The sequence below is a fragment of the Ursus maritimus genome, unplaced genomic scaffold (assembly GCF_017311325.1).
Source record: "Ursus maritimus isolate PB19 unplaced genomic scaffold, ASM1731132v1 scaffold_26, whole genome shotgun sequence".
Lineage (NCBI taxonomy): Eukaryota > Metazoa > Chordata > Mammalia > Carnivora > Ursidae > Ursus > Ursus maritimus.
This window is the reverse complement of record NW_024425119.1, coordinates 24579024-24605807: the sequence shown is the minus strand read 5'-3', so window position 1 is coordinate 24605807 and position 26784 is coordinate 24579024. Positions and strand designations below refer to the sequence as shown.

Below are 26784 nucleotides of genomic sequence, written 5' to 3'. Positions count from 1 at the left end.
GAGAGGCATTGTGGGAGGTCACCAACTATGATGCTCCGCAACTGGGAGAATAGGTGCCTGAACTCTGAAGAGGGGACCTGGGTAGAGCACAGTGTGTCCACTGCAGTGTCCACTACAGGGTTAAAAAAGTAAAACCAGAAATGTAATTTCAGACTTAAGGAAGGAATATCTGGCTAAGAATTATAAATGAGGAACTTCCAGATAGCTAAAGTAATTAATTGCTGCTGCCTAAATCTCAATAATTTCTACATCTTCCAGAAATCTGTAGAGATGAATAAGAAGCAAATTTAGCCATATAAATCCCTCACATTCAGCAGAACTAGAAGGCAGAGAACAATACAAACTTCAGGCGTAAGTAGAAAGGTAGCATCAGTTTTCAGTAGAGCTGTCTCACAGGTTCTCACTGCAAGCCTTTGTAGACAGTTAGAAGGTTCTGGGAAAACTGTCCAGAAGAGACAAGAAGGGATTGTGTGCAAATCACCTTCAGAAAGAACGTCTTTGCTAAGTGTGAAAATATTGACAGAGAATCCAGGTAGATAAGAGCACTGAGTAACGAGGAGGGGGCTTAACAGTACACAGGTAGCAACTGTGGAAAAGCAATGCTTCTAGAGATAAAGTGGTTTAATTTTCATCCGTAGGGATGAGGGAGAGCCACCCTTTGGAATCTTGTTGGTAAAGGGAAAAAGAAGCAAGATGATGAAATCCTAAATACCATAAGAGAAAAGAAACAAAAAAATTGAAGGCAATGTATGTAATTCCTTTCCATTGCTACCCTCCAAGAGCTAGACTTTAAAGAAATTGCACTTCGCCACTCTGACAGGAGAGGGTGTTCTTGAACTGAAGATTATGTGAACCAGCTTATATTGTCAACTTTGTCCACGAAATGTAGACATGAAATTGGTCCTCCTATGTATGGAGCTACTGTAAGTTCAAAATAGAGTGGAGAATCAAACCATGTCAGTCGAGGGAAGTTCTTCTCTGAAAAACAACCATGAAAGAGAAGAAAATTGTAACACGAGACTCTAAAGTGAATTAAATATATTCAAATAAACATTGGTATATGAAAACCACCTTGAATTATAGATTAAAAAATTAAGATTAGAAGTGAACCAAAAAATCAGGAGGAGATGAAATGAAAGTTTATTGGATTCAGGAGAGAAATAGAATAAAATGGTAGACTTTATTCTTTTTATATATATAAACTAAATTACGTTAGCAAAAGGATACATTTGAAGGAAAGTATAACACACATCATTGAGGAAGGGCAAGAAAACAATGATGAGAATGTCAGTGATATAAAGAAAGAAATAAAAAGAGTCAGAGAGAAAGTGGTTGAAGGGAAGAAAGGCAAAGAAGAACCATCATGTGAATAATTGGAGTTCCTCTGAAGAAGAAAAATAAAACAATGGAATAGAACTTATATTTAAAATTATAATCCAAGAAAACATCCTGTAAATAAAAGATAACCTAAGTTCACCATGGTGAAATTGTCTGGAATGGTGATCTCTAAGACACAGCATGACAAAACTATAATATGCAGTGTATATTCAGAGAGTTGTGATGTGTAGGGGGAGACGCTATGAAAGCAAATGGAGAAAAAAATGAAAAGGTATATAAGTGTTCTGTACTCTTCTTGCATCTTTTATATAAACTTAAAGTTTTATAAAAATAAAAGTCTATCATCGAGCCTTACATCAGAAACCGGGGATGTACTGTATGGTGACTAACATAATATAATAAAAAATCATTAAAAAAATAAAATAAAAGTCTATGAGCAATATCTGAACGAAAGCAAAGGAAAAGCCGAGAACAGCAATAGTAAATCAAAGAGCAGGGGACATGCCAGTGATCTATCCTATTTCTGTTTTCTGAATCTCACCAATGAGAGGCTGTTCTGAACAGTCCCACAGGGTACATAGGAGTTGAGATGTTCATATTAAACATGCTTTTTGGTATGATGATTTTATAATATCCAGTTTACTCTGAACTAAATCATTCTTTCAAAGTTAGGAAATTGATCTTCACTATTGGTCTGTTGGTCTCAGTGCTCACAGTCTGCTTCCAGACTTTTACCCTAAAGGAAAGTCTTATTTTTCCTCTCAAAATTCACAAGTATCTTGTTTGCACCCTTTCTGTCATGTCTGTGTCCTCCCTATAAGATACATTTTTTTTACTCTTTTAAGTTATTTATAATTCTCATATTTTTGCATGGACTCCATCTCTGGATTTCTTTTTTTTTTTTTTTTTAAAGATTTTATTTATTTATTAGACAGAGATAGAGACAGCCAGCGAGAGAGGGAACACAAGCAGGGGGAGTGGGAGAAGAAGCAGGCTCATAGCGGAGGAGCCTGACGTGGGGCTCGATCCCATAACGCCGGGATCACGCCCTGAGCCGAAGGCAGACGCTTAACCGCTGTGCCACCCAGGCGCCCCCATCTCTGGATTTCTTAATCATTCTATCAGCAATTTGAAGACCATTAATACATTTTTTCAGCAAGAATTTATTGAGTTACTCTTGCATGCCACACACTGTTCTACTCACTGGGAGTAAAGAAGATAAAGTCCTTAGCCACAAGGAGGACAGACAATTAATGAATACAGAGGCAGAGTCCCTCCCTTCTCCCTACTGGGGGAGACAGATAATAAACAAATGAATTTATAATGTAACATCAGATAATGCTATGAAGAAAAATAAAGTGGGGCAATATGGAGAGTGGTAGAGTAAGTGGGGGGGGGGAAGGGCAGAATAGACTGAACAACCTCTGACATTGAGCAGAGACCTACATGTGTCAAGGAGACCAGCCCTGAGGTAGAATAAGCTTGACATCTGGGAGGAGTAGCAGGAAGGCTATTTTGGCTGAGGTAAAGTGAGAGGGGGGAGAACAGTAAGAGAGAAGGTTGAAGAACCCCAGATTATAGAGCCTTGGATACCTGTGAATTTGAATTTTGTTCTGAGTTTGATGCACAACTTTTGGAAGGATTGAGAAGGGATTGATAGGATCCGATAATTTTGGCTGCTGAGTAGAGAATGGAAAATACTGATGTGGCCATAGTGGTAGGAGACCATAGTTAGGAGGCTTTTCGGGAATTGGGTGATGGTGATGAACTAGGGAATGGTAGTAGAGTAGGGGAGAAGTGGACAAATTGGGAATTTTACAGTCTTAACTGATAGGACTTGAATGTGGAATGAGAAGGAGGAGAGTCAAAGATTATTCCTAGGTTTGACTTAACATTTGGGTGAATGTAGTACTGTCATTAAGGTAGGAAGGACTGGTGGATGAGGGGTTTGGGGTGCAAATGGGAATTTCTGTTTGGGCACGTTAGGTTTTATTTTTTATTTTATTTTATTTTTTTAATGATTTTTTATTATATTATGTTAGTCACCATACAGTACATCCCCGGTTTCCGATGGGCACATTAGGTTTTAATACCTAATGGGCATCCAAGTGGAGATGTTATGTTGACAGCTGGATATATGAATGAAACTTTAGGGTAGTAACAGGGTAGAAAATATAAATGTGAGATTAGTGCATAGAAGACATTCAAAATATCAAACTGAATAAGATCACTTAGGGAGTGCTTGTTGATTGGGAAGAAATGAGGTCTAAAGATCGAATCCTGGGACCCTTCGACATTGAGCCTTGAGATTAGAGGCATTGTCAGCATGAGAGACTGGGACAGAGAGGCCAGTGAGTAAAGAAGAACCCCAGAACAGCGGGATATCTGGAAGCCAAGGAAAAAGTGATGCTAGATAATTTTAATTACTTGTTGGCTTGTATAAATATACTTTCTACGTAGCTGATATTCATTGAGTATTCTATTTGCTAAGTGGTTTTACACGGATTACCTCCCATCTAGTGTGATTTGTGCCTAACAATGACACACACTATTTTAGTCCATTATTAAGATATGAAACACCACGATTTTATTCTAGCATTAAAATAGATTCATAATAGTTTTTATGAGCCAGTTGTAATTGTCTAAGAAACTTTATGTCGTATCGATGGGAAATAGCTATATATGTACTGTATAAACCGGTTCTAGGACGTTTCTTCCTTTTGAGACTGGTATGTCGTGTAGGACAGTGCCTCTTGATTTGGGGAAATACATTTTCCTAATTGGTGGAAAGGGGTTTGTGGATTTTGGCTAGATTTTTGGAATCTGAAAGAATGTATTCATCCCTTAATGAGTAAATACCCAAGAATTCTGTTATCCTAGTTTTTTGTGTATTGAAATTAATTTGAATTTAAGGACCATAGTTTCAAGATCCCTTCTCTTGATATCTGCAAATCAGGGAGTAAATTATTTTTTTATACATTCCTATGATTGAATACATAACGTAAACTGTGAGAAAACATAGTTTGTTGTTAAGCGTGATTTGATAACAATTATAATTGAATTATAGATGATACCTCTGAGAGATGTTGTTATGCTGGACTTTCTTCCTTCCACTCACCTCTAGAAATCCTTCCCGAGGAATCATTTTTGCTTTTACTAATGTTCAACATTTATTTAATGTGAAGTTGCATTCTTAACTTTTTAGAAAGTTTTATTTTAAAGTGCAATATAGAAAAGCATATTCAGGGAGATTAATTAACTTGCCCAAGATGTACTAATAAGTTAGCATTGCTAAGAGTTAAAGTATAAGAAATTAGTCTTCCTATTGCTTGTACCCCTTGATTATTAGTCCAATGAGCTAATATATATATATATATATATTATATATATACACACATATATATATAATATATATAATATATACATATATATGTGTTTTTCTTTATCTAGCCTTCAAATCTGTTGAGGAATGATGATGACATAAAGCTGGACTTACCCTATCTGTACTTGCAGCAAAATCTAGAGATAAGATCGCAGTTTATAGTGTATGAAGCTTGGGTGGATCATGTTGCTACCAATATTGAGCCATATAATGTACTTAACAGTCTCCATCCAGGGGCGCCTGGGTGGCTCAGTTGGTTAAGCGTCTACGTTCAGCTCAGGTCATGATCCCAGGGTCCTGGGATCGAGTCCCACATGGGGCTCCCAGCTCTACGGGGAGACCCCCTCTCTCTCTGCCTGTCACTCTGCCTACCTGTGCTCTCTCTGTGTCAAATAAATAAATAAAATCTTTAAACAAAACAAAACAAAAACATTCTCCACCCAATGACTGATAATCATGTGCCCTCCCTGTTTGGGGCCTGTCGAGATGCCTTAGTTATCCAGAGCTTCTGGAAAGCCATGGTGATGTGGAGGTCTATGGAAAGTGCTACTCAAGTGGTGTATCAGTCAAAGACCGAGCAGGAAACAGCACACTCTGCTTTAGGAAAGCGTCATATACCAGAGTGTGGGCAGAGTGCACGGAAACCATGGAGACGGTGCAGTACGTACCATGAGGAAGTCCAGTGAGCTAATATTTTAGAAAAATTGTCACTGAGATTAGAATCTTGGTTCATAAATTTTTAAAAAGTGAACACTTCATATGGGATCAGTCTCATAAATATGGATATTTTTTGCTCAGTAAACAAAATACAGAGCTTAACATAAAAGGAAATCAGGACAAAGCCATGTCGTGTGCCTCTAGTTGTGATGCACTGAGAAGGACCTAACATCACCTAGTTGGCATCCCTGACAAAAATTTAGGATGTCCAGCTAATTGTGAAGAATTATGAGACAAGTACCAATTGTGGGATATTCTGTGGAACAACTGGCTTGAACTTTTCAAAATGTCCATGTCATGAAAGGTGAAGGCTGGGGAGCCTGGGTGGCTCAGTCGTTAAGTGTCTGCTTTCGGCTCAGGGCGTGATCCTGGCGTTCTGGGATTGAGCCCCACGTCAGCCTCCATGCTCTACTGGGAGCCTGCTTCTTCCTCTCCCACTCCCCCTGCTTGTGTTCCCTCTCTCACTGGCTGTCTCTCTCTCCGTCAAATAAATAAATAAAATCTTAAAAAAAAGAAAAAAGGTGAAGGCTAAAAAACTGTTCCAGATTAAAGGAGATTAAAGAGACATGACTACTAGATACAATATGTGATTTGGGATCAGGAAAAATATCATCTACAGAAGATATTATTGGCACAATTGGTGAAATTTGAATATGGATTGTGTATTAGGTCGTGGTAGTAGATCAGATTTCTTGAATTTTATAATTGTACTGTGGTTCCGTAAGAGGATGTACTTGTTTTTACCGAATATAAGGTGAAGAATTGAGAGTGAAAAGGTCACAATATGTGGAACTAACTCTTAAATAGTGCAGGAAAGATAGATATTTATGTATGTAGAGAAAGAGAGAGAGGATGCAAATATGGCGGAATTTGTGAATCTCAGAAAACTGGGCAGAAGTTATTATAGGAGTTCTTTGTGTTATTCTTGTAACTCTTCCCATAAATTTGAAAGTGTTTCAAAACAAAAAGTTAATGACTTAAATAATTAGCCAAGTAGGAAAACAATTTATTATATATAAGATGACACTTCAAACTTCAAGCATTCTCTTTTGTACTAGGAGGTGTGTTATTGTAGCTGAGTTCTATTAGACTATAAATTCCTAACAAAGGTTCTATTAAACTCTCTAAGTTCTTAACAAAAGAAGCAAGAGAGAACACATTTCTGGAATCTCCAAATGTGGAGACAAGCTTTTCAGGCCTGGGAAAAATTCCTGTGGTACAGGATGAGACAGAGGTGGATGCCAGAGAGGAAATCCCAGATTACGGAAAGTACCTGGGGGGAGAAAAGAACTGTTACTTGAAAGGACAACTCATGGGAGCCATAGCCGTGTGGTCACATTGCAACACCCAGTGTATCCTCATCTTGGCTTTTTTATATTTAAGTGATCTGGGTTATATTTTCCTATTTTAGTGAAACCTTATTCAATTGAAAGTCATTTGCAAAGCACGGTTTTTTAAAAATAGGAAGTAATTTTCTAAGCATTGTTGCTAGATGAACCAGTTCCTTTAAGTCAATGATAATAATCTTCTTTTCTCATACCATGTCTGGAAAATTTGGTGCAATAGAGCCAGGTCTTTTTTTATCCTTCTGATCTACTTACCACTTACTAATTCTGCTCCGGCACAGTTGGGGTTGGACATTCAGAGAAATGTGTTTGGTAGCTGTTTGGCAGGTCAGACCCAGGGGAGCAGAAGAAGAGACATGTCCAGAAGGAAAGGGCTTAGAGTTCCTGGAGTTCCATTTCGTGCGGGCGTCAGTGGCACCTGCCTTAAAGAGGGTGTGCGTGTGCAGCATTCATTGGTGTTTCTGGGATAGGAAATCCTGTAGGTTTAGATGCCAGCGATTAGTGTTTGAGGTGATGGGGATGGCTGGCTTGGAAAGTGGCCATTCCAGAAGTGTTCCTCTTCTGGGTCCTTGGGAACAGTGCAGCCCACTCTGTGCCCCGGTGAGTTATCGTCATCCTAGAGTTGGTTGGGGGTCTGAATCTAGCCCCCAGGCTGCGACTGCTCACCGTCACTGTGGCTTTCTTTTGGCATGCGCAGCAGAAATTACTAGGCTCAGAAACAGCTTTTCATTTTTGTGCCTTAGAGGTGGTCTGTTCGGAAAATGATGCAGGCGTACTCACATGGAGACACTGGGAGCTGGCACTGCCCCGGTCTGTGCTGTAGTGAAAGTCCTAACCTTCAGAACCACCAATCCAGTACCTTTCATTGGTTATGTACTCGCTTACGAAAAGAAGTACTGTTTTCAAACACATGTATTCACTCCCAGCAGGCTATGCTGTTGAGTCAATTTGCTTTGCCTAATACCTATCATTTGCTCTCAGTGATTTCGAATGCATGGGCACCATTCAGTGTAATTGATCTTTTGGGTGGAATGATTATGTCAAGCAGGGCTCTTATGTCAGGTATAGAAGTGAAAAGCCGATGCATATGCTGGCTTATAAGTCAGATATTTTCTTTTTTAAAAAAAATTTATTTAAATTCAATTTAATTAACATATAATGTATTATTAGTTTCAGGGGAGGAATTTAGAGATTCATCAGTTGCATATAACACCCAGTGCTCAGTCCATCATGTGCCCTCCTTAATGTCTGACACCCAGTTACCCCCTCCCCTCCAGTCCCCTCCCCACCATCAACCCTCAGTTTGTTTCCTAGCGTTAAGAGTCTTTCATGGTTTGTCTCCCTCTCTGATTTCATCTTATTTTATTTTTCCCTCCCTTCCCCTATGTTCATCAGTTTTGTTTCTTAAATTCCATATATGAATGAAATCATATGATATTTGTCTTTCTCTGGCAGGTAAGTCAGATATTTTCGATATACTTTTGAAAGTACATTCTATTTAAAAAATTATGCTTTTGTTCCTCTTCATGCCTGCTGAAGGATATACAATCCAAGGATTGATACTACTACTAATTAAGATCCCTTTTGTATGGCAGGGTGGGTATATTTTGTTCTCCTAGGGACTCATTCAAATATTTGGGAACAAATGTGAGTATGACTTACATTCTTCTAATGAACAACCTAACATGTTAACTCTGTGTAGTGAGAGAAAGCCTCGTCTCCGTTGAACAGAGGGCAGAACTTGACACAGTCTGGGAATGGTTTGAGTCTAACTCAGTATTTAGTTATCCAGTCAATGTCTTTCCACCTGTCTGTCGTTTGAATGGAACTGGGATTCAAATTTAAGCCTCCAGTATAGAGCAATAAAGTCTTAACCCTGGAGTATGATGTAGGCCTAGTTAGGGTGTCTAGGCCAAGACTGTCATTTGTTTTCACAATTGTCTCCCCAGCCTGAGCTCACCACAGTTTGAAAAGGCGATATATCAGAAAACGACTAAAACACAGAACAAGAGCTGAATAGTTTCTCGTAATCTTTTAGCATTTTGCTTTTTTAACAACTTCAAATTTTGGGGAGTTTCCATAGTCAAGCCCTGAAATGTGGGCCAGTTCCTAATCAGGGACCAGATAATCTCTTTGGTTGGTATATATGTGTTATAATGTTGAAAATGGGAAATCGCTACAAAGGTCAAATGGAGAATTCCACTCACTTTTAGGATTTCCTTTCCTTTGAGACTTCAGGTTTGGAGCTGACAGTGCCTTTGGTTTTAGAGAATAAGAAACAGATAACCACAATGCCCTGGGAGGATTGGGGCTGCACTGGGTGGCTTAGAGTCCTGTGGGTCCAAACCAGGGGAGGGAGGAGAGAAGACGGGAGGCGGTAAGAGGCACTTTGGATAGATGTCTGCCTGGGATCATCCCCGGTCCCGGGAGAGTAAGGGCAAGCTAACTCTCTATCTCATGGCCAAAGCTGGTCATTTCTTCAGTTTAACCTTTTTTTTTCTTCTCTTTTTGTCTTGGAGGGACTTTACATGATCCACCTTGAAATGCTTTTTCTGGCAGCCTTGCTGCTGTTAAAAAGGAGGGAAATTGAGATGGGAGGTGGAGCAGAATCATTTTTTAATATTGTTATATGGGTGGGAAAGGAAGAAAGTATTTGCAGGCAAAATTTCTGCCAGAAAATAGTTTCTTCCTTTGTCAAAATTAGATTAGTCTAACTGTGATCTTTACGGTCTCTTTCAGTTCAAAACTGTGATTCTTTGAAGATTAGTACATAATTCTCATTCACTCACTGAATGGTGTTCTTTTTAACGTGTGTTGCAAAACACCCCTTGTAGCCAAAACCCGTGAAGCATTTGTCTCCTGGTTAATAGCTGTGATCGCTCTTTGTAAAGCCACCAGCTAGAATGCCTCGAAACCGGAAGCCTTTGTTCACTTAGAATATTGAACGTATGACAAAAAAAGCGAGCAAGCAAGCAAGCAGGGATTTACCTGGGTGCAGGTGAGGCTGAGGACATACATATGTGGAGGTGGGGATGACAACGAACAGAAGTAAGGTTTAATATGATGACCATACCTGAGGAGCAAGTGCCCAAGGTACAAGGCAGCTTTCATTTTAGACTCTTTCAGGTGTTCCTTCATCTTCTTTTAATTTTTCATCTGACTGAGCTCTTACCAGGTCTCTATAAAGGATTTAAGTCTGTGGGGGACTTCACAGTGCTCAGAAGTGTTAGCAAGGTTTCCTTGTAGGGGGAAGATACCACTGTTACCATTCATCATGGGAAAATCTCTCACAGGGATTTCTGGACTTATTTTTTCCCATTCTGCCTCTCAAGAGTCTTCTTTGGATGGCCTTGTTCTTTGACCTGTCCTCCCTCATCTCTGCTTTCAGTCATGTCCCTTCGCTTCAAACGCATCTGTCTTAGCTCCAGTATGTGTCTTGTTCCTCACACCTCCCTACTTCCTGTATGCTGTTCCCCTCTGCCTACTCCTTCTTCCCATCAGAATCGTGTATTTCTTTTTCTTTTCTTTCTTTTTTTTTTTTTTTAAGGTTTTATTTATTCATTTGACAGAGAGAGAGACAGCCAGCGAGAGAGGGAACACAAGCAGGGGGAGTGGGAGAGGAAGAAGCTGGCTTCCAGCGGAGCAGGGAGCCTGATGCGGGGCTTGATCCCAGGACCCTAGGATCATGCCCTGAGCCGAAGGCAGACGCTTAACGACTGAGCCACCCAGGTGCCCCGGAATTGTGTATTTCTGGTAAAGGAAGCTTTTGACTCCAAGAAGAGGCAGAGACATGTGTGTAATCCTCTCCACAGTGCTGTGTTTTCTCCTGTCCCTTTGTGTATGTGGGCACCGTCCAGATAAGCATGTTCTCATAATACCTTGAGATTCTTCCACTGAGTTTTTAAAAAGATTTTTTTATTTACTTGAGAGATAGAAAGAGAGAAAGAGAGAGAGGAGGGGCAGAGGGAGAGAGAACCCTCAAGCACACTCCCTGCTGAGTGTGGAGCCCAACGCAGGGCTCCATCCCAGGATGTCAAGATCATGACCTGAGCTGAAATCAACTTTTGCATGCTCAACCAACTGAGCCTCCCAGGTGCCCCTCTTCCACTGATTTTTAAATAAGAACAGCATTGGCAGCAACAATGGTGTCAATGTCCCCAAATCTCTGGGGTTATTTATTGCAGGTTGTGTTCCCCAGGAAGCAGACCGCGAGCTGGAGATTAGCACGAAGGAGGTTTATTAGGTTACTCTTAGGATCAACACCAGTGGCACGGAAGGGAAAGAAGCAGGATGGGGCAAAGGCAGAAATCAGGTTGTGCTGCAGACCTAGTAGAAAACTCTGGGGTGAGGGGAGATGTCTGTAGTTGGGATGTCCTTTCAGAGTTGTCTCCCATTGGAGTGAGGGTGGGGGCTGAGCCTTTATGCCTCCATGGGTGTGTGGCCCGGCTGGAGGCGGCTCTAGTCCCCACAGAGGGCTGACATTTGAGGGCTATCCCCCCGAGTAGCACTCCCAGCAGGTGAGGCAGTGTATTGTCCCTCATCCCTGAAAGGGAATCTGGGCGGGACTATCAGAGCATCCACCATAGGATCTTCTAGAAAAAGACCATGATGGAAAAACTGTAGGCCAAGATTAAGATCTCGTAGGAAATACAGATTAGGAAGAAAAATAAAAATGATTATGATCTTATAGGAAATAGAGATTAGGGAGAAAAGTAAAAACAACAGTAAAACATTTAAACACACAACAAAGATACAGATAGGAAAAATTTCTAGAAGCTGCCTACTTCCAAATGCCCCAGAATCACTGGGATCTGAAACCTTTTCTGGGAAGCAAGTCTTTTCTAGAATCCTCTTCTTCAGATACGAAGGAAGAGTGTCTGTGACATTCTGATCTTCTGAGTCTGGTTCTCCCGCAGCTTTGCGCTATGCTGACTGTGCCTCTGAGTTCTTTCTGGCTTAACGCAACTGTCCCCCACCCCCAGCTTTAAGCTTTTGTAAGTTTTAGAAAAAATGCCTGTGTAACTGTTCAATTTTCTCTTACTTACCAATAAAGCCTAAAAGGACTTTATCCCCCTCTGGGCTTAATCCTCTCTCCATATATCTAGAAAGTTTCAAACACAGGATCTATGTTAGATCATGTTCCTTTTAAAACTCAAATGCGTGTCTAAAAATAAGTAGAGAATAACTATGTAATATGTCTACTTTATACTGAGTTTCTACCATATGCCAGGCCACACATTGGCAAAAGATTACTATAAAAGGATATTTATTATTTATATTCAATACCTAACACACCTCCAGATCTTTTGCATAACCTTTACTTTTTTTTTCTTTTTGAAAGATTTTATTTATTTATTTGTCAGAGAGAGAAAGAAAGAAAGAAAGAAAGAAAAAAAGAAAGAAAGAAAGAAAGAAAGAAAGAAAGAAAGAAAGAAAGAGAGAGCACAAGCAGGGGAAGTGGCAGGCAGAGGGAGAAGCCAGGTCCCCTCCGAGGAAGGAGCCTGACTGGGGACTTGATCCCAGGATCTTGGGATCATGACCTGAGCTGAAGGCAGAGGCTTAACCAACTGAGCTCCCCAGGCGTCCCGCACACTTTTACTTTTAATCCTTATTGCACTCCAGCAATTAGGTATTATAATCACTATTTTGTCCAGGAAATTGCCTAAGATCATGCACCTTGTAGCTTGCTGAGCCGAATTTTGAATTCAGATTCCTTTTCCTTTTTCTCCACTTCTTTAAAAGAACCCACAGCCCTACAGGTGATGTTCTTTCTTCTACTATTAGACTACTTTCTATCTAGACGACTTCTTCATCATCAGGGACGCTGTTTTCTCCGTTTTCCAAGTTTAGTACTAAACAGTAGGTGTTTACTGAAGAGTTTTGATTTTACTTGAAGGGATTACAGGTCAGATCAAAAACGCTTTTTTAAACCAATCATCATCTCTTCTTGAATGTTGGCTTGTCTCAGAAACAAAGTTTCAATCACAAGTCTTACACGTTTTACTACTGAAGTATCTCTTGGAGCTGGATGGTCCTCTACACTCCCTACAGTAAGTTTCTGACTGGTCTCCCTGAGTCCATTTTTGGCTCTTTTCTCCACGTGCCAACATAAGGATCCTTCTAAATCACATACTCTAGCTCTTTTACTAGCCCTCGTGTTCTCTGGAGAATAACTCAGTTCTTTAAGCTGATGCCCAAGGGTCTTCGTAATCTATATCAGATGTGTCTAGCTCTGTCTCTTGCTGTGTCCCCAGTAATTCTCAACAATTTTATCTTCTTAGACACGTTTCTATATCTCATATATACTTTCATAACTCACTTATCATTAGGATGAATGTATGTAAGTGCCATGCCTGACATACATATGCATGTATTTGGAGGACAAAAGCATTTAGAGGTCCTAATATTCCAAATATATATTTGTATCTTTCTTTTCTTAACTTTGTAATTATGTTTTGTAAGTCTGTTTTTTTTTTTTTTCCTAGTAGGCTTATAAAAGGCTCCATGACTCTTAGATTTACTACCTGGGTAATTCCATAATAAAGTTTCAGATTTATTGACTGTGAGAAGCAAAGTGGGGAGAAAAACTGTGAAAACAGATTCTGTTTCTGGTTCTATAAGCTGACTTGTACCATGCATAATATACTATTATTTACACACTAGGCTTTCAAAAATCTCTGTTGAGTGAAATGCATTTGATGAATGTAAATTACGTATTTTATATAAATATGTAAGTATTTGAATGTTAAAAATATTTTCTGGACCGTGACATTCCAAATATAGGATTGTTTTTCTTTTATTACTTATGAACTTCTAGTTTTGCTTTCCAAACTTGCAATGAAGGACAGAGAACATGACAAATGCCAGTTCATGTTAAAATATTTCCTGGTATTCTGTTCCTGCAATTTAATTTGAGCAGTTTTAGTGATTAATGTTATACCTTTTCAGTGATCTCTGATGCACCGTCTTAATAGAGTAATATGATTGAAATATTCACTTGCTAACTGTGAAAGTTAATAAATTTCACAAGGGCTTAATGGGTATGAGGCATGCATAATTTACAGAGTACACTAAGTCACGAAGTACCTCTTCCTTTTGGAAGTATGACTTCCTTTTGGCTCTCTCAGATGTTACTCACATAAAGTTATAATACATAAAATTATTTTTTTAGACTTCATAATTGATTGACTAGTAGAGGCAAGAGACTGAGTCTGTGTTTGTCTGTGTTTCTGAAACAAAAACATCATGTGTAGTTTTTTGTGTTTTGGTTTCTCAAAGCTATCAGCCACACAGTGGGTGGAGCACCTTCCATTGCTTAGTGTGGAATTTATTCTTATCCCTTAAGCTGTAGAGTGACTCTGAAGCCTCTAGGGTTACCTAGGAGTGATGTGAATGATTCCTGGCACCCAGGGAGAGCTACTGACATTACCATATTGAGTTAATAGGATGGAATCAATACCCAGGGATGACCTCACAAACAATGAGAATGACAGAGGAGGGCCATGTTGTCCTCACCTCCTCTCTACTCCAGCCATTTTCTCTATTTATAAATACTGTTTAGACCTCAGAATCTGATGCCTCAAGGTGCTAATACACTGGGGATTATGTTCCCTAGTTCTCGCAATTTCTGCTGAAGTGCGCGTCCACCAGTGACCTACAATAAGGTACATTGTTGGAACCTAAACATAAATTTACAGACTGTTAGCTTATAAAGGGACTGTTGAAATCATCTACACAATATACAGATTTCAAATCTTCATATAACACCCTTTACAAATGGTCATCTAGGATCTCCTTGAACCTCGGAGTGACCAAGATTTTGTTGATGCACAAGGCAGGTCTTTCTTATTTCCAAGAGCTCCAATTATTAGGTCTCTTTGGTTATATTAGGTCTGTTTTGTTAGATTTTCCTAAATATACCTCCCTCTCGCTTCCAATTAGCAGTCCCACTTTTGTTCCCTGGAGCCACACTGAAATCAAGCATCACTTCCACATGTCCACTCCATCTGTGTTTGAAAATGGGCAGTGGGTCACCTGTGCATCTCCTCCTGTCTGTGTGGTTTCTTTAACTATTCCTCTTAGGATTCAGATGTCACCGATCTCTGGTCTGACCAGCACAGAGGCAAGGACAGTTATTTTCTCATTCATTCTGAACACTTCACTTTGGTAATACAGTCCAGGTGAACTGTGTTTTGGTAATAATGGCACAGTATAGATCCCCGTGGAACTTGGACACAGCTGAAGTTGAATCTGTGCCCTGTTGCATCACATTTTTCCATCATATAGTTTAGTTGGTTTTATTGGGCCCTGAGTATAGGGCGTTCTATGTTTTGATTTTATCCTGCTCTCAACCTGTAGCTTGGGGATGTAGCTTGGGGATCTGATGGAATCATTCACTATATTAGTTATTCTTTCTTGTTTCCTGCTACCTTTACATTAAGAAACAGGCTATCTCTGACTTCACCAGTCATCCACAGAAATACTTGTCTGGTTGAGGCAACAGTAGCGCAGCAAGGAACTAGAGGCCCTTCTGTACTTTAACAATGATTGATGTACTCGTACTCGTTGGTTATGATCATTTAGCTAAAATCATACCTATGAAACTGTGCATCATTCAGTGCACGTCTCTATAGTGTGACGATGAATCAGAACAGTGGTTGCTCTCGGCGGTGGTGGTGAGGGGGAAGGTAGAGGAGAGGAACTGGAGAAAGGCATAAAGGAGCTTCTGGGGTAATGGAAATGTTCGGCATCTAGATGACATGTGGTTTATATGGGTATATGCCCTTCTTGAGCAGAACTGCTGAAACCTTTCATGTAAGATCTGTGCATTTCATTGTATCTAGATTGTATCTCAGTTGTAAAGCAGTATGTAAATTCATTTATTGCTTGGATTACCAAGTGTTAAGAATTAAAGTCAGTGTTGCAAATTAAAATCTTGAGGTTTGGAATATTGAAATGACTGTGTCAGTATTTGACAGTGATGAAATCCAAAGTAGGATGTAGAACTCAACCACTGTTTTGTATGAATTGCTTTTTAAATTCATCCTTTGAATAACACTTCTTTAGGGTGTGGGTGGGATGGGAAATAATTTTCTTTTAAGCAGTCTACTTGATATTCAAAGAAAGATGGATAATAACATTACTATATTTTGGTAACGTGTTTTCAATAGGTTTTGCTTTGTTCTAATTCTAAGGTTTTGGAAAGTTGGAATGTGTCAATGAATTATCAACATACTGTATTCAGTAAGTATTTATTTAGAATGAAGAAAATTAGGTGTTCTGTTGTCTGTTTTGTCCACTGAGTATTCTTTATAAATCACTTCTCTGACTTCTCCTTTTTGAGGTGATATTGTGTGTCAATCAGGCCAGAGGGTGAGAGATTATGAGTTATGATGGAACCACATTTTCTTTAGTAGGATGGTGGCCATTCTAATAGAATATGGTGAAATGGAGAATACTTGTTTTTCAGAGATGTAGTGAAAGCACACACATGGCCTCCACTTTTCTTTTTGAGGTAATACATTACAATTATATGATACATTTTACCCTTCATGACTTTTTTTGCATGTATTATATAATCTTACCTCACAGGACTTGGAACATATTTTGTTAGATTAGGAGTGTGTACATAGCATGGTGAAATAATTTGAGAAAGATCATTCTAATCTAAATCTTCAACTCCATTCAAAGCCTAGTTCAAAATTGTGTCTCTTCAGTGAAGCTGCCCTTTACTGTCCTCACCTGAAAATAATTTAAAAATTAAATTAAAAATTTAATTAAAAAATTTTTTTAGGGGCGCTTGGGTGGCTCAGTTGGTTAAGCATCAGACTCTTGATTTCAGCTCAGGTCATAATCTCAGGGTCATGCGATCGAGCCCCATGTTGGGCTCTGGAGCTTAGCGTGGAGTCTGCTTGAGATTCTCTCTCTCCTTCTCCCCCTGCCCCTCCCCCTGCTTGTGTGCACTCTTTCTCTCTCTCAAATAAAAATTTTTTTTAATTAAAAAAAATGTCCAAAGCAACCTTTGAACTGCCCATGCTGTACTATAACTATCTCAGCTGCCTTGTATTTCTTCTTAAATTTTGTTATGGATATGTTTTATGTTTTCCTATGTCCTCCCACCCCCACTGTCCCTAGTATAGAGCCAGATAAACACTGGTTATTTAATAAATACTTTCTGAGCAAGAGCTGCCCTTAAAATTACATTGTGCAATGCAAATAAAATGCTCCGAGTAGTGTGTGGCCCATCGTATATAATAAAAACTCGTTGGATAAGTTCGCTTGGGGGTAATATGACCAAATTCATTATACGATTAATAGTAATTTCACATTTTTTAAATTAGAATCTTTGCTTTCTGGGGGTGCCTGGCTGGCTCAGTCAGTAGATCATGCAACTCTTAATCACAGGGTTGTGAGTTCAAGCCCCATGTTGGGCATGGAGCCTACTTAAAAAAAAGACTATTAAAAAAAAGAGAATCTTTGCTTTCTGCATTTGGTAGGTTTTCTGAGTTCTAGTATAAAATATTTGGAAACTTGTAAGATGATGGTCTATTAGCAAAGCAGCATGGTGTGGGGGAAAAAGCTGCATGTTGATATTTGTTGACCTCTATCTGAAGCTCTGCCACTTTCTCGCTGAGTAAAGTGGGGTGGGTCCCATGAGCCCCCACCCTACCATGAGGGTGTATGTGGCCTTGCAAACTACATGGGATGTGATTTGCCTTTGATAAGGGCAGATTTCATGATTCCCCTTATCTCTCTGGTATCTATTTTATTACTTTTTCTTTTCTTTTTAATGAATAAGTTTTTGAGTAACATGAAATTTTATATGCTTTTTGAAAACATTTAGAAAATTTGGGAAAATATAAAGGAGAGCAAGCAAAAACTCACCTTGATGAAAGATGGAATATTTTTAGTGTAATAAGATCCAATTTTTAAATAAAAATGTCAATCTCATTTTTAATAATTCATTTATCAAATATCTTTTTCTCTTACTAGTGCATTAATCTAGCAAACATTTATTGAGTGACTGCTGTGTGTCAGGCACTATTCCAGGTGTTGGAGACAGAGCAGTAAACCAGGCAGGATCTTTGTTTTTCATGGAGCTTTTATGTGTGTGTGTGTTTTAGGGGGGTATACATTAAGCACATAGACAAATATGAACTATGATGTGAGATGGTTATAATGGCATGACTGAAATGTAACACAGGTGTGTGGCAGTTTTTTTTCAAATCCAGAGTGATGGCAGTTGTCTTTTAGAGACGGTGGCTGGAAGAGGTCTGTCTGAGGAGGTGACATTGTACCAGAAATCGTAAAGGAGTGAGAAAGCAAGTTAAATGACCATCTGGTTAAGAGAGCTCTAAGCAGAAGAACAGCAGATTCCCAGTAGGTCCAGCACAAGGCTTAAACATCTGATGGAGACTGGATTATCTAGCTCTCTAAAATCCGTGATCTAACTTTGAACTTGGAACGCTGGTTATCTGTTGTCTTCTTAGGGTGTTAAATCTTGATCTTCCGTTTAATCCAGGTTGGTACCACGGTACCCATTGCTCTGCTTGTATCGTTAGCTTCATTTAGGCTTTGATCTTGTGTCAATGTTTTTGTTTGTTTTGCATATAGAAAAGTCCTTTTGTAACCAGACCCTCAGCCACTGGGAGGAAGCACTGCTCCAGAGAATGTTCAAAATAGAAAACCACTCCAGTTCTAAAGTGTAGGCGTCTTCCAGCAAGTGGAGGTTTATAAGGAGCTGCTAAGCAGGGATGGGAAGTAGGAAGATTTCCTGAGTCATGTCTTTATAGTTTAACATCATTTTGTTCCAAATGAGTTATTGTAATAGCAGATGCATTTTTTTCAAATCCAACTATGAAAATATGTTTCAGGGAAGGAAGAATGGTTTTTGGGTTATCCATTCCTTGGCTTCTTTATAAAACATGGAGGTGACCTTAGTCGTCACAGAACAATTAAATTGCTGTGAACAATTATTCACAGAACTCCTCTAATCAAATATTTCTACGATCTCTTATAAATGCTGAGAAGTTTCCAGAAACGTCTACCTGATATCTAAACAACTGGAAAATTCAAGTTATCGTTTCTAGTGTTACGTATTTCTAATAGAAAAAGATAACAAATAAAGGTGACTTTAAATAGAATAAAATACCAATAGTCATAAGGCAAATTTCATTCGAGTAAGATTCTGTTAACTCTCTTATGCTTTCTAGAAATCCACATAACTGTTAATGGTTGTTGAGTGCAATAACGCTCACAAGCAGTAGCATGACTTCTGAATAGGTACAATTAAATCACGGTCAGCTCAGCTTCCATATCATGTGGGTCTCTTACTGCTTTTTACTTCTCTGGAACTGGTAATGGAAACTTGACTCATCGGAACCATCAAAGAAACAAAGAAACGAACAATGTATTCTCAGTCCACTCCCAGCCACCATTCCTGTTATGCATTTAATATACCCGTTTACCTTTTAGGATTTTTTCTTGAGGGAATTAGGATTAGTAAAACTATCCATACAATCAAATAATAAAAGAACCTGAAAAGTCCCATCTGTTTTTATTTCTAAGCAATTCCTTCTTTCCTACTTTTTCTTAACAAAGGTGATTGCCATTTTTTTCCAACCATCTCAACACCCTTTACACATAAATCCAAATTCTGGCTGCTGGGTTAATATAAAAGACAAAGAAAAGTTGAATTTTTAGCGGTTAGTCTGTCCAGAGGATTTATATGGTAATACAGTAGCCTTTCCACTGAAAACTTTTTAGTAGTATTAACTAATTATGATTGAGAGGAGAAATGGTAAGATTTCTTCTTTGGCAGTGTTGAAAACTGATGGCCTCTGACTTATCTCAACAGTCTAGGATCAGAAATTTTTCTCTGGAGAAATGGATACTTGGGAGCCTTGCATGTCTGTGATTTATGTGGCATTTGACTTATGTTTTCCAAGCTGTGATAGTTCACAGTTTAAGCACTTCTCATCACCACCAAGCAACTCCAGAAAATATAGCATCTTTTAATTTGAGACCTCTCAGTTGGCCATACATGGAGATGTCAGGAGAGTTTTGTGGTGACCACATGCCACAGGCATGTAAGGATGTGGTAGAACCAGAATGAACCCCCCACCCATGTCATGGACAACATGTGTTATGTGTTATTATGGTTCAGGCCTCTCGATTTTAATTTCTTGGTGACAGGTTCTATATTTGGAGAAAAGAATTGTCTGGACTAACTTTCTGTGTAATAATCATTTGGATTAAGTGATTATTTTCCATGCAAATCTAAATAAGATGCAGACACTGTGGGTGCCAAGGGTTTCTGTGTGAATCAGGGGTAGCAATAACAGGAGCCTGTTCTGTGTTAGTGGCGAGAAAGCATCTCTTGGAGGCTAACGCATATACGTACTGGAATCAAGATTCGGATAAATGTGCTGGTTAAACATTGGTGACCGAAAACCATTGCCAATGGCCAGATGTGCTTCCCTGCAATCCACGTAGCAAACAGTGGAGGGATTTGGAAGTAGTCAACTGCTGTGATTGCTTGAGAACTGCAGAAAATGAAGCATTCTGCCTCAAGGTGGTTCTCCTAGAAAATAGGGCTCTCTCTCAAATCCTTTATGCCAATCTTGTCTAAACTTGGAAATTACCTTTCATATATGTTTTTTTCTTCCCCCCTTTTTTTGGTTTATGCCAACAGCAGTCAAATAAAGTTCATAGACTCTCAGGAGGAAAACCAGTAAATTTCTGCCTGGAAGATGCCACTCTAGGAAAAAAATGTTACTTCTCCGCCTACTCCAAAATGTACTATTGAAGCATCACCCTCTTTTATGTATACTAATTTCATATACGGATAAGATAATAAGTTTTTTTAAATGATTTTTTATTATATTATGTTAGTCACCATACAGTACATAAGATAATAAGTTTTAAAAGGCATTTCGCTTTTCACAGTGATTACCAGTGGCTTGATGATAATTGTGGGTTGGTCTGCACAAGACCATCAAGGCTTTTTTGAGTCATCCTTTCAGTATTTTCCTTTTCTTTATTTGTTTGCCCTTTGATCCTGTAGGTATCCCTATAGTTTATACTTTTCACTTAGAGCCCAGAGTTTTATCTCATCCCATTTTATTTCATTTTCCCTTTCTCTTGGTTTATATACCCTGAGACACTCAGGGAAAGGAAAATTATTTGCCAGATTCTTAGGCTTTTGCTTGAGGCAAAGCTCCATGAACATACACGAAGCAGTGACCACTGTTCCAAAAGAAGAGTAGACAATTGTTCTTTTGAATCCTTGCTGCCTGTTGTGGGAATTTAGAAGTGAGAAACAACAGTCAGGCTGGAGAGCATAAATTGGAGCAGTGTCAGGACGATCCTTTGGTACAGCTGCTTGTGGTCAGTGAAAGGAATTGGAGGACAAATGAATGAGAAGTCAAATTAGAGAGGGAGACAAACCATGAGAAACTCTGGACTCCGAGGAACAAACAGAGGGTTACAGAAGGGAGGGGTCAGGGGATGGGGTAGCCAGGTGATGGGTATGAAGGAGGGCATGTGTGGTGATGAGCACTGGGTTATACGCAACTGATGAATCTTTGAACACTACGTCAAAAACTAATGATGTGCTATATGCTGGCTAATTGAACATAATAAAAAACAAAGATTAGAGAATTTACCTTCTGAAATAAAAAAAACAAAAACAGAACAAAAAACTCAGAAGACATGGAAGGGGAGTGCTCCCTTTTTTGAAAATGATCATGTTTGTCACTAATGTGTTTTCATAATTACCTCAAACATCATTGCTTTCTGTGGATTTTGAATGATGGTTTTTTATTCCAACTGGATGAAGGAGTGGGAAGTGCACTGGCACACACATGCTTCTTTCCCAGATGAAACTTTTTTTTTCTTAAAATGAAGTTACAGCAAGGCTCCTCACAAGCTCTTTCCCCAAGCATTATGAAGGCAAAGCTGTAAAGTCCTTGATTTGAGGGTAACATTAGGATGCTCGTCACCACTTCCGTGTTCTCACGTAATGCCGGCATCCTCACTTGCAACTCATTAATCGTAGAGTTCGTTCGCATTATTGTAAAAGTTAGGGCCTACTGGTGTGACAGTTGGTAGGGCTTCCTGACTTGGGTGTTATCCGACCTACCACAGCTCACCATGGTGCATCATTGGAAAGCATTTTCTGAGAAAAGTAAACTTTCATTTTTAAAATCTGTCATTTGGAAATGGGTCTGCAGTACCTGTACTTTGTCTGTAAGGAAAGGGCCAGAGCAGTGCTGGTGCTCTTCTGTCCTATCTTATTACTTGTGCTTTCATGCTTGCAGTCTGATTCTGACCACCTGGATATTGCACCTGTTTCTCCAGCTGTCATGTGTGTGTTGACTTAAAGACTTTTCTTGTGCCAGGAAACAATGTCATGAGAACCATCCATGGGGTGGGAGAGATGATGACCCAAATGGTACTCAGTAGAGGCTCTATCTTCCCCATGAGTGTGCCTGACGTTCAGCCCAACATCCACCCCAGCAAGCAGGGGAGCCCCGTAGAGCCTGAAGATGTGACCGTGATGGACACCAAACTGAAGATTATTGAGATTTTGCAGGTAGGTGGCGTAATGGCAGTGAAGGGACAAGTACCTGACTGTGCATCTCGGTTTCACTTCTTACGCTCTTTGTTCCAAATCACTGTGGAAATATTCTGAAATGCTATTGATCTAATTTATTTCTTTTAAGTTAATGACACTATTTAACACATTAGTTACATGTACTTATTTCCATTAAATGTGTTTTTGGTGATATTTAACAATTGTGGAGTGCTTTGAGGTTGATAAAACTTCTTTCATATGCATTTTCTCATTTAGTATTGACCCTGATTTCATTTTGCCTTCACTTCAGGATTTCAGAGCAGGCAAACTTGAGATTGAATTCAATTCTATTTTTATTGTTAATTGAATTGGACATGTAATTCCAGGTATCCAGATTTATCATTGTAGCAAGAAACTCAAAATTTTATTTATTATTAACAAAAAATGTTAATAATTGGTTTCAGTATTTTATATAAGTGACTGTCTCTGTGTTTTTATTCCCAGGAGGCTAGGAATAATATATGTTTTTAAGATGAATATCGTCTAATACCTAGCTCTATGAATTTAAAGGACATAAATTATTATTTCATGCCCACTGGTTTAGTGAATTAATTCCCCATTACTGTAGCTGTGAATTCTTAGCATTTTTTTTTTAAGTTTGGAAAGTATTTTTATGATACTTTAATTATAGCATTCCAGATTTGGAGACTGGAGCCTGGAGTTTTCAAGGATCTATTAAGATTCTGGATACAGTTTACTAATTCTTTCATCATAATTTAATGTAGACTGAGCTGCCAGAAGTGGGTTAGTAGTCCTGGAAGGGTCTGTACATTTTTATTTAAAATAATTAGATTTATAATCATACAAGTTTCACAGTTGCTCCAGAAATTCCAAAGGCTGAATCCTGAGAAATTTTGGCAGGCCTCCCAACCCTGTGTTCATGAGCCTGAAAACTCACTTGGTTCTCCTATTCTTAAACTGAGAACGGTAGCGATCACCTGACCTGTGGACCTAATGAGTCCGTAGCTTACCATCATCCTACTCATGGGACAACCTCTAAGATGTGTGACCTCATTTTAGTCCACAATTACAAAAGATCAGCGTTTGAAAAACAATCTAACAGCTAAAAAATGAGGAGCTGGAGATACTGCGGTGGGGCCGATGAGGGCTGACCTCTCTTGCTGCCTCTTTTGGGCTTCTAATGTATTTCTTATTCAGCCTTTTTTCTCACTCTGATTTTTGTGTTGCCGTCTCTGGGTCTGATTCACTCCGTGTTCCTATGTGCTGCTCTTGAATACGTTTCTTTCTTAGAACACCTCTTCAAGAATTTCTTTGGGGGCACTTGGGTGGCTCAGTCGGTTAAGTGACTGCCTTCAGCTCAGGTCATGATCCCAGGGTCCTGGGATCGAGCCCCACATCAGGCTCCTTGCTCAGCCAGGAGCCTGCTTCTCCTTCTCCCTCTGCCTGATGCTCCCCCTGCTTGTGCTCGTGTGTTCTCTCTCTCTCAAATAAATAAATAAAGTCTTAAAAAAAAAAAAGAATTTCTTTGGAGCCATGTTCCTTATACAAGTCTCCTGCTTTCTGCCAGCTCTTCCTCTTCACAAGGTCTTCCTTCCTTTCCCCATCATTTTATGTATCTCTCTCTCATTCTTTCCCTCTGTTTTTTTTTTTTTTTAAGATTTATTTATTTGAAAGAGAGAGAAGGGGCGAGCAAGCAGGTGGAGAGGAGCAGAGGGAGAGGGAGAGAGACAATCTCAAGCAGACTCCCCGCTGAGCTCACAGGCTAACCCGGGGCTCCATCTCACAACCCTGAGATCATGACCTGAGCAAATACCAAGAGTCAGACGCTTCCAGCCACACCCAGGTGCCACCCAGGTGCCTCCCCTCCTTCTGTCTTTGGCCCTCTCTCAACTGTCTTTCTCTGTCTTGTTTTTATTCTTCCCTCTGCCCCTTTCCTACCTTCCATTTATTTCTTACAATCAAATATATTAAAAGATGAAAGTTTTAATTTTGCTTATATTTATAAAATACAATTCTATGAGCACTAATCTTCAACTAGAAGTTAATAATGTTTCACTAATTAGTGTCTTATTAATTTATTCTTTACATAGGTTTTTTTTTTTAAAAAAAACCTTTCCTTTCAAGCACCTGCCATCTAATTGTTTTCCCACCCTCCTTCAAGGCTATCAAGTCCAGTGGCCCCTTCTCAGCTCTATTTTCCCATGATCTGTCCCCTGCTTTGAAAATCCTCTTAACTAGAATCCATTCAACCGAGATGTGTTGCAGCACTCACCACATGGTAATAGAAGAGACTCTTTGGTGTTTGTTTTTCCTTCCACGTTATACGTTCTTCATAGGCAGGTCTTATCCTCGCACCCCTTTTGTACCCTCAGCACCTTTCTTAGTACCTGGCTTAGCAAATGTTTGTTGAACTTAGGTGACCATAGCTGACATGGAGCATGTTTGCTGCCCATAAGAAGCATAGAGGACTAGCAGAGGAGAGAAAGAGAGAGACAGAAGGTAAACAATAGAAGTATTAGGTCGACAGTAGACAGATAGGTGTGAATAATGTATTGGGTGAGCAAAAAGGAGAAAAATGGATTTAGACAGGGAACCAGGGAAAGCTTCATTAAAAAAGGGATTTAAACTGAATCTTGGAGGGTATCTCAAACACTGGTTGCTCTGGTATGGAAAAGAATATTCAAGGTGAAGCAGACACCGGACAAATGTGAGAAGGCCAGAAACATCCAGTGCTGCTGGAACCGAGCAGTGTGGGAAGGGATGAGAGGAGGGGGGAGAAAGGAGCCGGGGAGGGACGGGGGTGCTGCAGGAGCCACAGAAATACTGGGAGCTCAGTTCAGACAGTACCATGCATGACCATTACTGTTCACTGTCCAAAAAAGGCTCTTTTGAGAGTGGAGGGGGCCCGGATAGTAATAATACTGGGACAGAAGGTTAAACCAGGCTTATCTCAGACAAACTGGGATGGAAGGGAGCCCTGTCTAAAACCACTTCTCTGTTGTTTCCCTTCTTTACTCAGAAATCTGTAGCACATACTTTTTCTTTCTCTGATCTCCACTCAATTCTCTACTACATGATTTAGCCCTCTATACTTTTCTAATCATGTTAGCAATGCTATGTTTTGTTTTCCCAGCTCAGGCTTTGGCTTCTTGAGGGCAGTGGGCTTCAAGTGTTTGCATTCTTCCGAGTGCCTAGCACAGATGGGAACCTTATTGGCACTTAGTTTCTGCCAATGTGTTAGTTAAGGAAGACAAGGACAACACCACCACCCAAGGAAAAACAAGCACCAATGAGGCTAATCCATGGTGTTACTTGCTGATATGTCAGCTGTCCTTCTGTAGCCCAGATCCAAGACTGATTGTGATATAGCCAGAATCCACACGATTATACCCGAAATTTCGGCCTTTCTGTGCATAAATCAAGGTCACAGCTCCAGCACTGTCCTCCCAGAGCCAATGGTAACTCTGCAGAGTGCTCAGTGAAATCATTGCCTCTTCATTCAGACTCATTGGATACCTTTATCTGGAATATTAAAAGAGTAATCATGGGAAGTCAAGTTTTCTTCTTCCTAAAAAACTGCTTTGGGATCTTACTGACATTGGCTAATGGAAATGTATCACTTTTCTTAGCTTTATGACTGATAAGCGTATATGCAACTGAAGTGTTAAGAGCTGAGATTTCGAATTAGTTCACGTGAAATGTTGATAGTTGTGTTGTTGTTGGTGTAATGAATTGTAGTTTTAACCACTATGCTAAAAAAAATAAAATTATGCTTTTAATGCTTTTTGTAGTTTATCCTGAGTGTCAGACTAGATTATAGGATCTCATATATGCTGTCAATATATAAGAAGGAATTCGGAGAGAACAATGAAAACTCGGAAACGTCTGCCAGTGGCTCTCCAGATACGTTACTACCATCAGGTATCTCCTCTCTGCCGATATTTGCTCTGTAGCTTTCACATTTTCAGACACAGTAGTATTTCTGTGAGATAAAAATGTGGAAATAACATCCACCGATGACATGAAGGAACTGAGACAGAGCATTAGATGACCTGCCTAGGATTCCTGGGAGGATATTTGCAGTTCCTGGTGCTCAGTCCTCAAAATGCAGTTTATTTTGCAATCTTCACAGCCCGATGAGGTAAAGGTACTGTTTATTGTGCCATTTTACAGATAAGAACACCAAGGTCGGATAGGTTAAGTTACTCGCTGAAGGTCATGAAGGTAGTAAAACAGGGATTCCCTCTGAAGTCTCTCCAGCTTCGGAGTCTGAATCCTGTAAGCATCATGCTGTTTTGGTGAAATCCAAGGGAACTTTTTTGCTTGATCAAAGAGCAGCGTGACATGTAGCTGGAAGGGGAAAAGGTGTTTTGTAGGAAGCTGTTGCCCAACTCAAGAATAAA

At 39.5% G+C, this 26784-nt stretch overlaps 1 protein-coding gene across 1 annotated transcript in view; it reads left to right on the top strand.

The window, feature by feature from the left end:
* ITPR2 (inositol 1,4,5-trisphosphate receptor type 2) overlaps positions 1–26784 on the top strand; it is a 474341-nt gene that overhangs the window by 159016 nt on the left and 288541 nt on the right. The window contains exons 22-23 of the mRNA XM_040642268.1: positions 22185–22378; positions 26173–26302. Of these exons, the coding sequence (XP_040498202.1) occupies positions 22185–22378; positions 26173–26302 (324 nt within the window). The remainder of the gene's footprint in view (positions 1–22184; positions 22379–26172; positions 26303–26784) is intronic.